Source organism: Cariama cristata, unplaced genomic scaffold, assembly GCF_000690535.1.
Source record: "Cariama cristata isolate BGI_N322 unplaced genomic scaffold, ASM69053v1 scaffold13963, whole genome shotgun sequence".
NCBI classification, from domain to species: Eukaryota; Metazoa; Chordata; class Aves; order Cariamiformes; family Cariamidae; genus Cariama; species Cariama cristata.
In genome coordinates this window covers 2,576-16,932 of record NW_009607898.1, presented here as the reverse complement: position 1 = coordinate 16,932, position 14,357 = coordinate 2,576, and the positions used below count along the sequence as shown (strand labels likewise).

The 14,357-nt window shown below is 37.2% G+C and overlaps 1 protein-coding gene across 1 annotated transcript in view; it reads right to left on the bottom strand.

The window, feature by feature from the left end:
* Positions 1-8,402, bottom strand: part of LOC104159105 (membrane-associated guanylate kinase, WW and PDZ domain-containing protein 2-like) — a gene marked incomplete at both ends in the record, with an annotated part of 70,268 nt that extends 61,866 nt beyond the window's left edge. Inside the window, one exon of the mRNA XM_009696925.1 lies at positions 7,767-8,402. Within this exon, the coding sequence (XP_009695227.1) occupies positions 7,767-8,402 (636 nt within the window). The remainder of the gene's footprint in view (positions 1-7,766) is intronic.
* Positions 8,403-14,357: the final 5,955 nt, after the last annotated feature.

Sequence of the window (14,357 nt, the reverse complement as noted above, 5' to 3'; positions counted from 1 at the left end):
ATCTCCTCTGAGGAAGGCTAGATTCACTCAGAGACTAGACTATGGGAAACTAGGAAAAAAAAAAGAGTTTCTTCATGCCTCAGTATAGTTCTCCCATGTACCATGCTTGGGAGGTATTTGGCTTCAAAAGATGCCATTTTTCACTGACATCCACAGTCCAAGATGACATGGTTAGTTTTCTGATAATACTGCTTGCGAGAACAGAGGAGAAACTTCTCTGGCCTGGTCAGATTCCAATGTAGGCAAGCCAAAAAGTCTGTTTTCTCAAACAAACTCTTCTTCAGTTAGTATTAATTCATTCACTAATATTAGTAAGACTGAAACCAGCCTGCAGTGCTGCCAATAGAGCTCTTGGGTTGTAGCAGTGATGTGGGCTGCAGCTACCAGACACAAAGGTGCCCTGCACTCCTGAACAGGCACAAGGAGTTGCCTGTCCTGAAGGCAGAGTTCCTGCAGCTCTGCACAAAGCTGAGGTGTATGTCAAGCCTCTGTGTAAGCCTAATAACGATAATGTCTGACTGCTTACTGTATGCAGCCTCATCTTGGGCACAAGAATTTAATGGCAAAATAGCTATTGGAGCAATGGTAGTTACCTCTTTATGACATGTAATGATAAGAATCTATGTCTACACACTTGTATTTCTTTTTGCTAAAAGATGTTCTAAAGGGACCTATTTTTCCAGTGTGCAAACTTAACTCCTCTTAATGTCAACAAGAGTTAGGCACACACATCCCTAGGAGAAGTGTCCCTGTAAGTTTTAACAGAAGTGCTGTTCAAATTTAATACAGACCATATAAGCCTACATTAGAAAACAGTTTCACCAATAATAAAAGTACTTTTGAAACAAAATACTTGCTAATAGTCATTAAGAACCTTCTATGCAATATATATATAAAAGATTTATCTAATGCTTTGCAAAATTATCCACAAATGTACCACACAGTGCACAAATATTAATAAGAAAGAAGCAGCAAACCCATAACACTGCCACTTTGTAATGCAATGCAACTAATACTACTTCCACTAATACAGTGTAACAGCTACTAACTATTATTGATGTCTATTTTTTCAGGAATTCATATTCATTAAGGAGGTCTATGGTTTCCTTTTATTCAGAAATATGGAAGCAATTGCACACTGTTTCAATGTTAATCAGAGCTATACAAGGAAAGATACGAAAGTCTCATTAGTGTGAATTTTGGGATAACTGGTCTCCTGCCATGACTCCCTCTGTTCAAATGTGTCATTCCCTGTATTACTGAAAGGTTAGCGTTTGTCTTACTAATAAGATTTAGATTGAATCCCTTCATAAACTAGGCTATATATGTTACTTATTTTTTAGTTTACCTGCTACAACATGTAAAATATTTATTAAAATAGATTTTATACCAGATGATGACAATAGGATGCTTAAAAATATTTCAAGTTAATCCAAAGTATAGAACAGTCTCAGTGTGTAGGACTGTAAATAATGTGAAGGTTACCAGGAGAGTACATATCTCACAGTTAAATATATGATACTCTATTAAGTGAGACATGCCTTGTAAAAATGAATCTGGAAAGCAGTGTTTCCAGGAGTTATGTTAATATAACAGCAGTGTTTCTTGCATGGTAACAGTATTTTCTAAAAATCTTTCAGAGATTTTATTTCTGGAATTAACACAGGAAAGCTAACTGCCCTTCTCACAAGGCTGTTATGAAACTCTCTTGCACAAAATATTGATTTCTATATAGGGAAGATAGGAAGGGACAAGCGGCCAAGGCTAGGGTAGGGAGAAGGGTAACATGACATCTAACAGCAAAGTCAATGAAGTGGACAATGTAGCATGACTCACAATATTTCTGGCCATTAAATATTTCTGGCATTACTAGCTAAGAACAGCAAGAAAAATGAGAAAAAAAATGAAACAACTCAAAAGTCAGTATGAGATGGGCACGTTTACAGAGAACTCATGCTGAGGAAACTGTTGAATTTATGATGTCATATAAAAGTTCATAATTTTGAGATGGAAAGGAAAAAGGTCATCTAAGAACCTTTATTTTCCATTGGTTTTAAAGCAGACAGACCCAAGAACAACAGAGCACTTCATAGAGGGATGGCAAGGTAAAATGGTGCAGTAAATAGGAAAGAGAAAGCTGAAAGAGGATGTTCTAGCAGCATGTTGGACAGAAGAAGTTTATGTCATTGACTTCTAGGTATCAATGGTTCACATGTTTCACTTCAAATTGGTCAGTGGTTCATATGCACATTCCCTTTGTGGGATCACATGTCCCTTAAACTCACGAAGTAGAGATGTATGTGCCATTTAAGAATACAGCAGGGCTGAAAATGCAGATGTTGCCAAATGGATTTAAGTTCTTTTCAACATTAGAATACTCGCAAGAAATGGGGGAAAAGAGATCAAGAGCAAATGTACAGCTGGAGTAACTATCCAGAGAGGAGAAAGAATGGCAGGAAGCAGGAGAGATATCACACCTTGTATCTCCCAATACCTCTTGTCAGAGACAATAGAAAGAAGCATACCTTCATGAACAAAGTAGGCATGAACAGACTGCTGTTAATTCAGAGAACCCATAAGAAGCAATTAAACCAAGACTGAGTTCCTTCAGGAAGCGACTGGAAGGAAAAAATTCACCAGTGATGCAAGGATGTAAAAGAGTAGAGACAGTAGGATAATAGAAAACCTCAGTAAGTCCCAAATCAAAAACTTACACCATTCTCCTAACAATTTAATTTCTTCAATCCCTCAGTACTGTTGACTAGAAAGTCCTGAATAGCGGATGAGCAAGCCATGAGATACAGGGTCTCCAGTTTGAACGAGGTACTCTCCTAATATTTTGAATGAAGAACCACAGAAGCAGAGTCAAAGCTCTAGAGACCTCAGTGGTGGCCTGAGGTCGTGGAACCAGGAGATCAGAATTGCCTGGGCCAGAGTAGTGTTAGCAGGGTGATGGTGCTGCCTGCAGTTTTATCTTGTGCAACTTTCCCAAGAGAGAGCACAACTTGGAGAAAAAGAAGTATGAGCTTTCCTGACCAGAGGAATTGAAAGACATCTTATAGCTAGCCTGGACAAAACCAAATTTAATCTCTGTGGTAGAGAGGTAAATCTGAAGATCAGTCCATGGAAAGGGCACTGAAGATGCAGTATTCCTTTCACTGAAGTCTGCTTATTTTGAGGGACTACTCTTACTCACTAGAATATGCAGAGATGTTTTTTGTGAAATTTCTGGCTGTTTTGGGAATTGCTGATGTTTTGTGTGAGGTACTGGTATCTGTTAGCAGTCTTAAGGAGCTATAAACTTCTGCTGGGGTTTATACAAAATCTGAGAAAGATACTTGGCCTTCCTTTTATTCTGACAGTTTACATCTACATAGTTAAATTCTCGCTCTCCACCTTGACTGTGCATTGCGTGTGGCCCACGCTATCTTCCATATTGTGTCAGGGTGAAACTGGCTGCTGGCTTATTCCAGTTCCATGCCAGGAGTGGCTAACAAATAACCAGTATGGACAGTGCATCAGTTCTCTGGCTCCACTTCGTACTAACAGCCTCAGTTTCTCAGAGCCTGTTTGGATTCCACCATTATAAAATAGCCATCTGATGTAGGAACTTTGTTAGGCTCCCACTTTTTATATTTAGTTTTAATGTTTCACTCACAGCACTTCATGAGTTGCCATAGCTTCATGAATGAGTCCTCGGTTGTCTTCAGATTTCCTTAACAACAGTATTTCAGAAATAGTCTTGATGGATCTACACTTGAATGTGTCGCTTCTTTTTTAGACAGGAACACTTCTGGGGCTGGTCTGCTGTCTATAGGTTCATATATTTCAAGGGTACTTTCCAAAAGAGATGGCATATGTCAGGTACTCGGATAAATCATTTAGCAGAATGTGCCAAAACCAATTTTTGATGTCCTAATTAGTGAATATTTTGCTCTACATAAATTTGGTACATACTACTTCAACCACTTGGTGCTGTTTTTCAGTAGTTCTGGACTAATTCAGAATTTCTGTTCCATCCACATTCAGAAAGACGGATTTTTGAGAGCTCTTCCACACTATTTCAGCAGCCTATACTGAATGCAGACTGCTGCAGAAGCTGAGGATGGAGTGTGAAGGCTGAAGCAAAGCTGGAAAGGGGTAAATCTGTTTGGGTAACAAACACTTTCATATCTGTTTCTTACCTTTTTTTCTATTAATTTTTCCTCTTTTTTTTAGGCAACACTTTCCACCATCTTTTCCTTTAATTTTTTTTTCTTTTTTCAGTATGAACACTTCTGTCAGCTTACAGTAATCAGTGGAAACTATATGGCTGATCAGCAAAAACAGGTGCAAAGAAACTGAACTAAGCAGCTCATCTGTGTTTAGCAAAGACCCTGACTAATAACCAGAAAGGATATTGTAAGATCTTTAGTCATAGAGTATCACAGTTGTCATCTAAATAAATGCTGCTTTGTATTTTGTTAGATATACAATGATATTATTTCCATGATTTTTTTTTTTTTTTAACAAGCAGGTAAATGACTACTTCTGCTTTAGAAATTTAAAAATGAGTACACTACAAATTCAGTGGGACTTCCTCCAACTAGATTGTAGCCCATGACACGTCTCTGTTTGGTGTTGGTTTAGACAGTTTTCTTTAGTGGTGTCTTTAAATTTGAGTACTGCTATTCCCTCTGTCTTTTTGAAACATGCAGACCTTTCCTTCCCCTACATACTGTGGCAGTTGACCTCCTAAGTTTGAGGGACAATGGCTTTTTAACTGCTGTAGCATGCATACTATATGCATATTTTTTCCTGTATAAGATGCTTTTTTCCTATAGTGAGAATATATCTCAGGCAGTGTTGATCTGTGTCTGCAATGTAGATAAGATTCTTGGATGAGAGAGAGAAACTAAGTCACTTACAAAAATGAATTTGCCACAGTGAACTATGCAGTCAGGCCAATATTCATATCAGAGACAGAACACATCACAAGGCAATACACAACCTTATGCAAAACACAGCCTTCCTCTTCCACAGGCAGGAATAGTACTTTGGTCTTAATCTTAAAAATGAGATGTTAAAGACAGGATGCATAAGGTAATGACGGAAAAAGATGGTATTATTCAAGTGTCATTACATATTAGAGATAATAAAATAAAAATTGGATCCATAAGTAATGAGAAAGTATGCCTTGCCTCACCAGTGTCACAGACTAAATATTTTAGAATCATAGCAGGTTTCTCTAAGTACTAGAATTTTGTTTTGTATTTCGATTATCTCACATGACCAGAACTTACCATCTGTTTCTTATCCGTAAGACATGGGATAGACATATACATCTGAACCAGTCCATTCCCTTTATAGTCAGTCAAGCAGAATATATACTTTTAGGGTACACCTCACTTATTTGAAACATCTACATTAGAATGACATGAATTGCACCCTAGAAAGGCCTATTTCTGCCCAGGGACTATAAAAAGAGACATGATGACTAGCATAGATATGATTACCTGCATTATAGATGTATATTTGGTCACACAGATTCCCTTTTCCTATGAATTTATGAGAAATAAAGAGGTTTTCACCTTAAAACAGTTCTCGTATTTCTCTTAAGCTATGATTTAGCCATCTGTCAGGTAGAGTAAGTTTATCTCATACACTGTATTTTTTCATTTCTTTTGAATCACTCGAACAAATGAGCCTTAATTTCAGAATCTAACAACCTTGCATTAAGGTATATTCCTTACTTCTGATGTACAGAAATTTCTGGTAGTAAATTTCCATTTGTTCTGTATCATCCCATTAGGTTTAATAATTCTGTAGTACTTCCAAACAGTTGCTTTAGTCTTAGTGATTCTTTTACCAGGAATAAAACATGCTCTCTTTCTCTTCTCTGCATTTTCTAAAGCAACCAACCACTCCCTGCCCCAGCAACAGAGAAACACGTTACTGTGTTTGGACCTAGTATTTTGTGTCAGCTGAGCTAGGGTAACTGTCTGTACCTAAGTGCTTGGCCTGACAAAAGACAAGACGGTGCAAATCTATACTGCTTTTATTGAGGGTTGACCTCAGTGCAGTATCTCTTACTTGCCACAGTGATGTGTAGAAAATAACCACAGCTCAGTTAATGCACCAGAACTTGTTAAACTATCACGTTGATCAACTTGTTTTGATCATGAATCAATGTTTTAAGAAGAAATTCTCTTGAGAGAGAGGAATTATCCTCATGGGCTTAAGTATGTTGCTGCTTCAGGGGTTTTTTGTAACTGTCCTGCACTCATTGCTGAAATATCTATTTTGCTGTCTATTATTACTCAGGCTTGCTCAGCATACTGGATTTCACACTCCACTTCTCTCTGAAGATTGGTGTTCTGAATTGTTTTCCTCTAGAGGGGGATTAGATTGCATTTTTCAAAATAAAATCCCATCTTTTGGGCTTACATTAACCCTTCTAATCCCCTTTATACTATTTTTTTTTTTTCTGTGCAATTCTGCCTAATTTGACAGCATCTTCAGAAAAAAATGTTGCTTACTCCACTGTTCCAGATTCTTAATGGATGTTAAATAAAACCAGATTCAATATCAACTAATATAGCACCTCTGCAACAGTCAACTTTCTCCAAGTTCATATACTACAGTGACACCAATTGGCCTTTACTTTTCACTCTTCCTTTGGTTTCATTCCAAAGAAATGTCAGATTCTGTCTCTTATAAATCATTCTTTTAAATATAGATATGAAAAATATTAACTATGTGACTCTACAGATATTTAAATCATCTTATGTTTATTATTTCTGCAATTTGATAAAATGTTAATATATTCTTTGTTTTAAGGATTTGTAGGTTTTCTAATGACAAACATTTGGCATATGTAAGCACTGAAGCTTCACTTCCCAACCTTTACTCTTCAGAAGGAAAGTAATTAGTATTTTTGGACAGAATCTTTTTTCTTTTTTTTTCTTTTGAAGCACAGAGTAATGTACATTCAGCAACATAACACAGAACTTTAGTTAAAGAAATTAAATCATTATTCATTTCAGGTAATAATAAATTGTGACAGATGCTCATCTCAAACAATCGAACAAAATTTGTTTGGCTGAAATACTAAAAGCTATGAAATTACTTATCTCTGTCAAGGTATTAAGACTTCTGTTGTTATTGCTTCCTTACAGATAAGTCTTGACTCTCCCCTTCCAGTGATGTATATTCAAGCTTACTGTGTCAGGCTGGTCAGAAAAACTAAGTTGCTAGAAGCTATTTTTTTAAAACAGAGAATAATATACTATGGATCTTTGTTGTCAAGAAAGAAACAAAACAACTCTCATACAACATTTTTACAATGAAAGAAAAGGAGGCAAAATGGCTTACCAAAACCAGTAACTTTGTAAAGGGCTAATAGATTGCTTTGATTTTGATCTACCTCAATGGGTCAATATATACAATTATATATAAAGCTTGCAGCACTGCTTTGGGACTATAAGAGTTTGCTGCAGACACCATACAAACTATTATGGGGTGAAAGGTCTGGATCTGCTCTAGTTTTACCCTTATACAGAGGTGAGACCATTGACACTCAAAACACAAATGTACAAGAAACTGTTAGATTTTGCCTAGGATACTTAATTGCAGAAACACTTTTCCAGAACCAATGGTGTTACCTCCCGCAACATGGAAATTAATTTCCAGTCTAGCACACAAGGATGTAGTGAGTATTATGTATGTCTTACGGTTTAGAACCTTTTACACACATTTTCGTAATTGTACAGACTTTCCAAACTTACCTCCTCTATGGATAATCAAAGAAGTTTCACTTCCAACAGGACATTCTTTAAGTATATCCACTACTTCTGCATGGCTCAGGTTCTGTACATTCTGCTGGTTGATCTCAACAATGAGGTCACCTTCACACAAACCAGGACATCCCTGAATGTCTAGAATTTGCTTCACCCTCTGTCCTGTAGGACTGTCTGCTATAGTGAAGCCAAAGCCCTGGGCCCCTTTCACAATGGTTAAGGTCATGAGTTCAGCTTGGGTGGCCCCAGAAGAAGCCATTGATACATTATCATCATGGGCAGGTGGTGGGAATGTGCTATCAAGCTGACTATCTGCTGGAATGGAGTGCAAGGAGTGTGGTGGTCGATCTGTTACGTCTGGAACAGACTGAGAAGTCCTAGAAATGTATTCCAAATAAGTTTCATAGTTATGTCTTCCATTTACCACTACCGGAGGCCTCTCCATTACTGCAAGGGGTGGCACCATGCTGTTGGCAGGATCTTCAGGATCAAAGGGCAAAGGGTATCCACGACATAGCACCAAGTTGACACTCTGACCAATAGGAACAGACTGGAAGAGTTTGACTACATCTGCGTGAGTATGTCCAAGGACACAAACTTCATTAATATAGACAATGACATCACCTAGAAAGAGAAGAAAAAATAGTGACAACATGAGACAACATCAGTTACTGTATATGCAGTGCAATTTTTTTTAATGAGATAGGAGTCTACTAAAAACAAAATAAATGAGATCAACATACTGACTCAAACAGTGGAGACAAAGAAGTAAAGTTTGTCTGCCAGCAAATGTAATACAAATAGACAATGACAGTATTACTTATTTTCTGTGGAAGATCAGAGCTGGAAAATTAAGCTGGATCCAGACATACATCTTTTCTTAACATTTCTTCCCTACTTTTTTGATTCCTTTCCATGTAGTTCACAGATTCCTTTTTTATAAGATACAATGGTAGTTTATTTGGAGGGCTGATTGTCAAGAAATACCACTGTTTAGTGAAGAGTAAAAGGAAAAAAAAAGGAAATAGTAAGCATTTGCAGATCTAAGAATCAATGAATAGAGATACAAGACTATGCATGCATATGCATAAGTAAATACTTTTTGCATTGATCATGATATTGACAGTTTCTTATTAAATGTCTTTATTTGCTATCAGACATCCAGGACTACTGCAGTCATTTCCTGTTCTAGGCATGAACTAAACTGTATCTTGCATATCATAGAGACGTTTAGTGGCATTTTGTTGTACCATGATGGTTCAAGGACAATGACAAGACAAATTTTGTAGGCAGGTATAATAACTTTTTATTAGAAAAATTTAGGCAAGTGTCTGAAAATCAGTTTAATATTTCCAGGTAAACCAGCTGGTCAAATAAAATGCAAATCTTGTCTTATATATAGTACAGAGCTACCAGTCAGAGCATATATGAAAGTAGAATACTTGAAGTCAACAGGCTATTAATGGATCTCCATATTGCTCATGCACCAACCAGCTACCATTATTGAAAAGTTCAGAAATAAGTTCAAGTTCCTTCTTGTTGTTAGAATGGATCTATATATTTACAGCCACAAATAATTTTTTTACAGTACTGTTAAGGTACGTATTAAAATAAAAATGAGTAATCAGTACAAGCAATATTCGGAATAGCTTGATAACCCACAGTCAGTTTCCACTTTAATAAAACAGTCTGCATCTTTGTAACGATGGAGAAGGATGTTTGCTTAGAGAACTCCACAAGTTAAAGTATTTTTCTAAGTGAAGATTGTCTTATTATCCTACCATTAATTAGGAACAAGAAATAATTTATACAGACAACACGGTGAGGTGTCTACAAGGTATACAGTTCAATAATTGACCTATCATAATGTAATGTTTTTTAATGGTATTTGAAAATTCAGTTAATAAAATAAGAATGATTTAGGGAGGATGAGGTAGCTTGTGTGGAATTGCTTCAAGTATATTTATGAAATTATGTCTTTCAAGTACTTCAATCAAAAGATCTAATCAAGCAAACTGAGGAAAAAAGATCATCATCAAGATGCCAGTGCAAGGACTGTTTCTATGTGACAATGAAAGACAAAGGCTGTTTCTACGTGCAAACAAAATGGTCAATTCCCACATGATCAGCCTGTTTAACAGCCTGACAGTAATTAACTGCATATGCACAAATCATGATTCAGAGAAAGACTTATTCAGAGGGTGTCTAGGGAAAAAATGCTAAGTGATTTTGTTTAAATCTTTGTGAATATTATTCACAGAAACCTTAGGGGATGCAAATACTGTCTTAAATGTGCATCATAAAGCAAAAGCAGTAAGGTCACTTCATAGGTAGTGCCGAAAGAACTCCAATGTTTCTGTCTCAAGCAGCTGAGAGTAAAACAGTTTTTAAAAGTCAAGATTTAAAAGAGAGAAAGAACGTACTGTACTATATTATCATGGCAATGGCTGCAATTCATTGTGATTTGCTTACGCCCTGGTATAGAAAAATCTTACCTGCATTCTCATCCTTGCTTCCGCATTAGCAGCGAGGCTGACATTGCTCATAATAGGACTGATACTGTTGAACTGAGACCTCTTCAATGCATGCTTCTGTTTCAGTAGCTTATGCCTTAATAATACCCTTGCAACTTTTTAATCCATGCAGTCTTTATTTCCCTGAGTGCTGGCAATGCAGATATGTGGTGGGAGGAGACCAATCTGTTTGTTCATCCTCTCTTGCAATACTTAAGCAGGGTGCAAAAGGAATAATGCATTTATTGTGCTGGGCAAGTAAATAATTGTCTGTTTTCACCCTTTCACCTTATGCATTTGTACAGGATTAGTTATGATATAAAACTTGAAATAATATGTTTTTCATAAATTTGAAAATCAGATAAACTAGTTGACATTACATAGGTCTCCAGTGAAAATAAATCAGTTTGTGCACAAGGAGCGCAGTCAGGAAATATATAGGCCAAGTAACACCTTTGTCCAGTCACTAAACAGGCAAAACTGAGTATTAGAACGTCTTGGGTAAGAGCTCCTTCAACTAACAACCGTGTATCATCTCTCAGAAGACAGCAGAAAATTCTTCAGCATTTCCTGAATCAACATTTTTAAAGGTCTTTGTGGTTTCTGAGGCATAACATGGATAGTATGCCTAGGCACACTCTGAAGTTGTAACTCACTCACAGTTGAACTGTCTGGGACCCATAATGCTGTACAGTCATATGGAGAACATACATTTGAAGGTTAAGAGGGATGGGGAAAAAGGCATGAGTTACTAAGTTCAACTCGAAGAAATGGCTACAGTGGTGTTAAACTGGGAAGAAACAGGGTTTCAAAACATGAGACATGAAGAAGGAATAAAAGGGGTTAATTTCAGAAATCCTTCAAATAAATCTCTGGACTGTAGGAGTTTCTCCAAGTCTAACTCATTTTCCAGGCTGAAGAGTTCCTCATTGCTGACACAGAGAGAAGTACCCAGCATTTGCTGGGAAGAGAGAGATAAGAGCATTACAGAGCCAGTGCCATGCTAATGCAAAGTTCAAAACCTCTCTACTTTAGGAAAACTCCCTGAAAGGTTCCTGCAGTATCTTTTCTGCCTGTTCTCTCTCTCTGCTTCTAATAATAATGGGTGCAGATGCACAGGCATAATAGCGATCCCCTTTATAATTGCTGCCTGATTTTCTGAGCAAGCCATAGTCTGCCTCCAGAAATCACAGTTTCACAGTGAGTGGGTATCTTTGAAGTTATGCAGAACATTTATATTAAGCATCAAACTTTGCTTGGCTTTTAGAATTAAACCTAATGAAATGACTGGAGCTGGCTTACAGAATCACAGAATGATTGAGGTTAGAAGGGACCTCTGGAGATATTGTCCAAACCCCTGCTCAAGCAGGGTCACCTAGAACTAGTTGCCCAGGATCATGTCCAGATGGCTTTTGAATATCACCAAAGAGGGAGACTCTACAGCCTCTCTGTAGAGGTCACCCTCACAGTGATAAAACGTTTCCTGATGTCCAGATGGAACCTCCTGCATTTCAGCGTGTGCCCATTCCCTCTGGTCCTGTCACTGGGCACCACTGGAAAGAGCCTGGCTCTGTCTTTGCATGTTCCTTTCAGGTATTTATATAACTTGGTAAGATCCCCCTGAGCCTTCTATTCTCCAGTCTGAGCATCTCTGTATTTCAGTGTCCTTACTATCGGGTGCTGTCCCCAACTTTGTCTTCCTCACTGACCTGAACAAACTCTACACACACCCTACCAACCCTATCTTGAGACTTTTCAGGGATGAGGGAGACCAGGAGGGCTGGTCTATGGAGAAGGCATCTGAATAAGACTCTCTAGATGAAGTGGCAGTTTTGATAGATATCCAATAGACAATAAATATCCTGTCTTACATCTCAAACATCTACATCGTCACAAGAACAGATTCTGCTGTCTAGCAGCCGATGTCCAAATTCAGCATTGAGTCAAAGAATGTTAGAGAATACTGACAGTGACCAAATTTGTTAAACTGTCCTACAATTATCTCTGCTTTACTTAAGGCTCTTGCATTTAACTGACAAATTTAGGAACATAGCTCTGGAGGGGACTTCCTGGATGGCTGAACCTAGTCCCCTGTTGTCAAATACAACACTGTGTGTTATACTTGATAAAATTTGATGTCTTCCTCACAGAAATATCCATGAAGCCCCAGAATTTTTCACTTATTTAACTAGCTTGTTTTGTTTATTAAAGTTTGCTGACCATTACTTATTTTGTCATGTAATATTAATGGACTCAATGCCTGAATGCTTGGTTAAGTTTACATTTTGTTATCTACATATTTCAAAGCAAATCCCAGATCTAAACTACCGTTATCTTCTGTTGGTTTAGTGACTGGTGAAGAAACATGCAAGCTTCAACATCCTCTAATGACAGATTCTTACTTACATTCCTCTCTACAATAATGTTGCAGAGTTAAATCTGACACCTTGGGGATTTTCCTCCAGCATTAATTCTGCAAAAATACTTTTTTCACCATTGAAGTGCTTGATCCAACCAGAATCTGTTTTATGGACACACCTCATTTCATCACAAATTGTCCTAATATTTCATGTAATGCTACCAGCTCTATTTCCCTCCTCTCTGAAGAACCTATATTATTCAGTGACCCCAGTTATTGTTTCTGCTATGTTTTTATTACATCTAGAATGTCTGTATACACATCTTGCACTAGTAGGTAAAATTCCTCCATTTTCTTATCCATGTTCCCACCATTTGTATACAAACACTTTGCTTATTACTTATTATTTCTTGTGCACTTGGTTTCCTGACTGGAGTTTTTTATAGTACCTCAGTGATCTGAATTGCCTACTGGAATGCCTTTCTTCTTATTATTTAGAATTCTTTAAACTCTGAAGTCTGAATGCAGAGGAAAAAAATGTAGATTAGATCTTTGTTATTAATTTACAACCACATTCAAAATTTAGCAGAAATGTGTCCATTGTTTCTGATGGGTTTTGGATCAAAGTCTTAGTATCTGTGTTCAGGTGCTTAAAATATGACAAAACGCTGTGATTTGGTGGTGGGCAGAGCCCGTGGTTTGGCGAGGCAGCACAGCAAGCACCAGCTCTGCAAGACTCAGGCTGCTTTTTTTTTTTTTTTTTTTTTTGGTTGCATTTATAGCCCAGGTAAACTCTACTAACTTCTCCAGCATTACTTATTCCTCCTTGCATTTCTCAACCATATACTCCAAATTCTGCATATGCATACTTTGCATGACCTTCAGAACTAGCAATACATGGTTATTGTTGAAGCTTTCCCTTCACCTGCCCACTCACAGTATCTATTGTCATTACCAGCTATCTCTGTCACTTCTCAGCAGTGACCTTGTCTTCTCTTTCTGCAAAGTGCTGCAAGATTGCTGGCACTGTAGCCTACTAATAATAAATTCAGAGGTGTTAGCATGTTTCCAGTACTGAGATATGAAACATAAGAGTAATTTTAATAACAATGGCACATGACTGATGGTCATGAAAGAGGCGAAGATTTCTTAGAAACAAGTCATTTTCACATGTGCCCATAAGTTACTACTAGCAGTACAGAGAACTAGTGCATGAGGGATCATTTAGTTAAACAGTAGCAGCCAAATTATATTCCGAAATTTTGAATCTCAACTTGCTTCCACTTGCCATAGGTGTTAATTAAGTGTGCGAATAAATAATTATTGTTACAAATGGGTAGAGGCATTTATTTGGATGTAAAACATTTCAAAAGGTTCTGCATAAACAGAAATTCTCTGTTTTGTTGTACTCTGACCTGCCACAGAACCTTGTAAAATCAATTTGGCTCTAGCTGCTGACATCTGCACAGTATAACTTTTATAGACAAAAGATAAAACCTAGGATCCTGCAGTACATGCTAGCCTGATTTATCTTTCTTTGAAAAATTTGGCCCTACTTTTTGTTAATACTCATTACATAATTACCCTTATTTTTAAAATAAAAATTACCAAAATATAATAACTTCTTAAATGAGATTCCAGTGTAAGATGACTATTGCATATTAATACTGAAATACATAAAACACCTGCCAAGACAATTCTAACTTA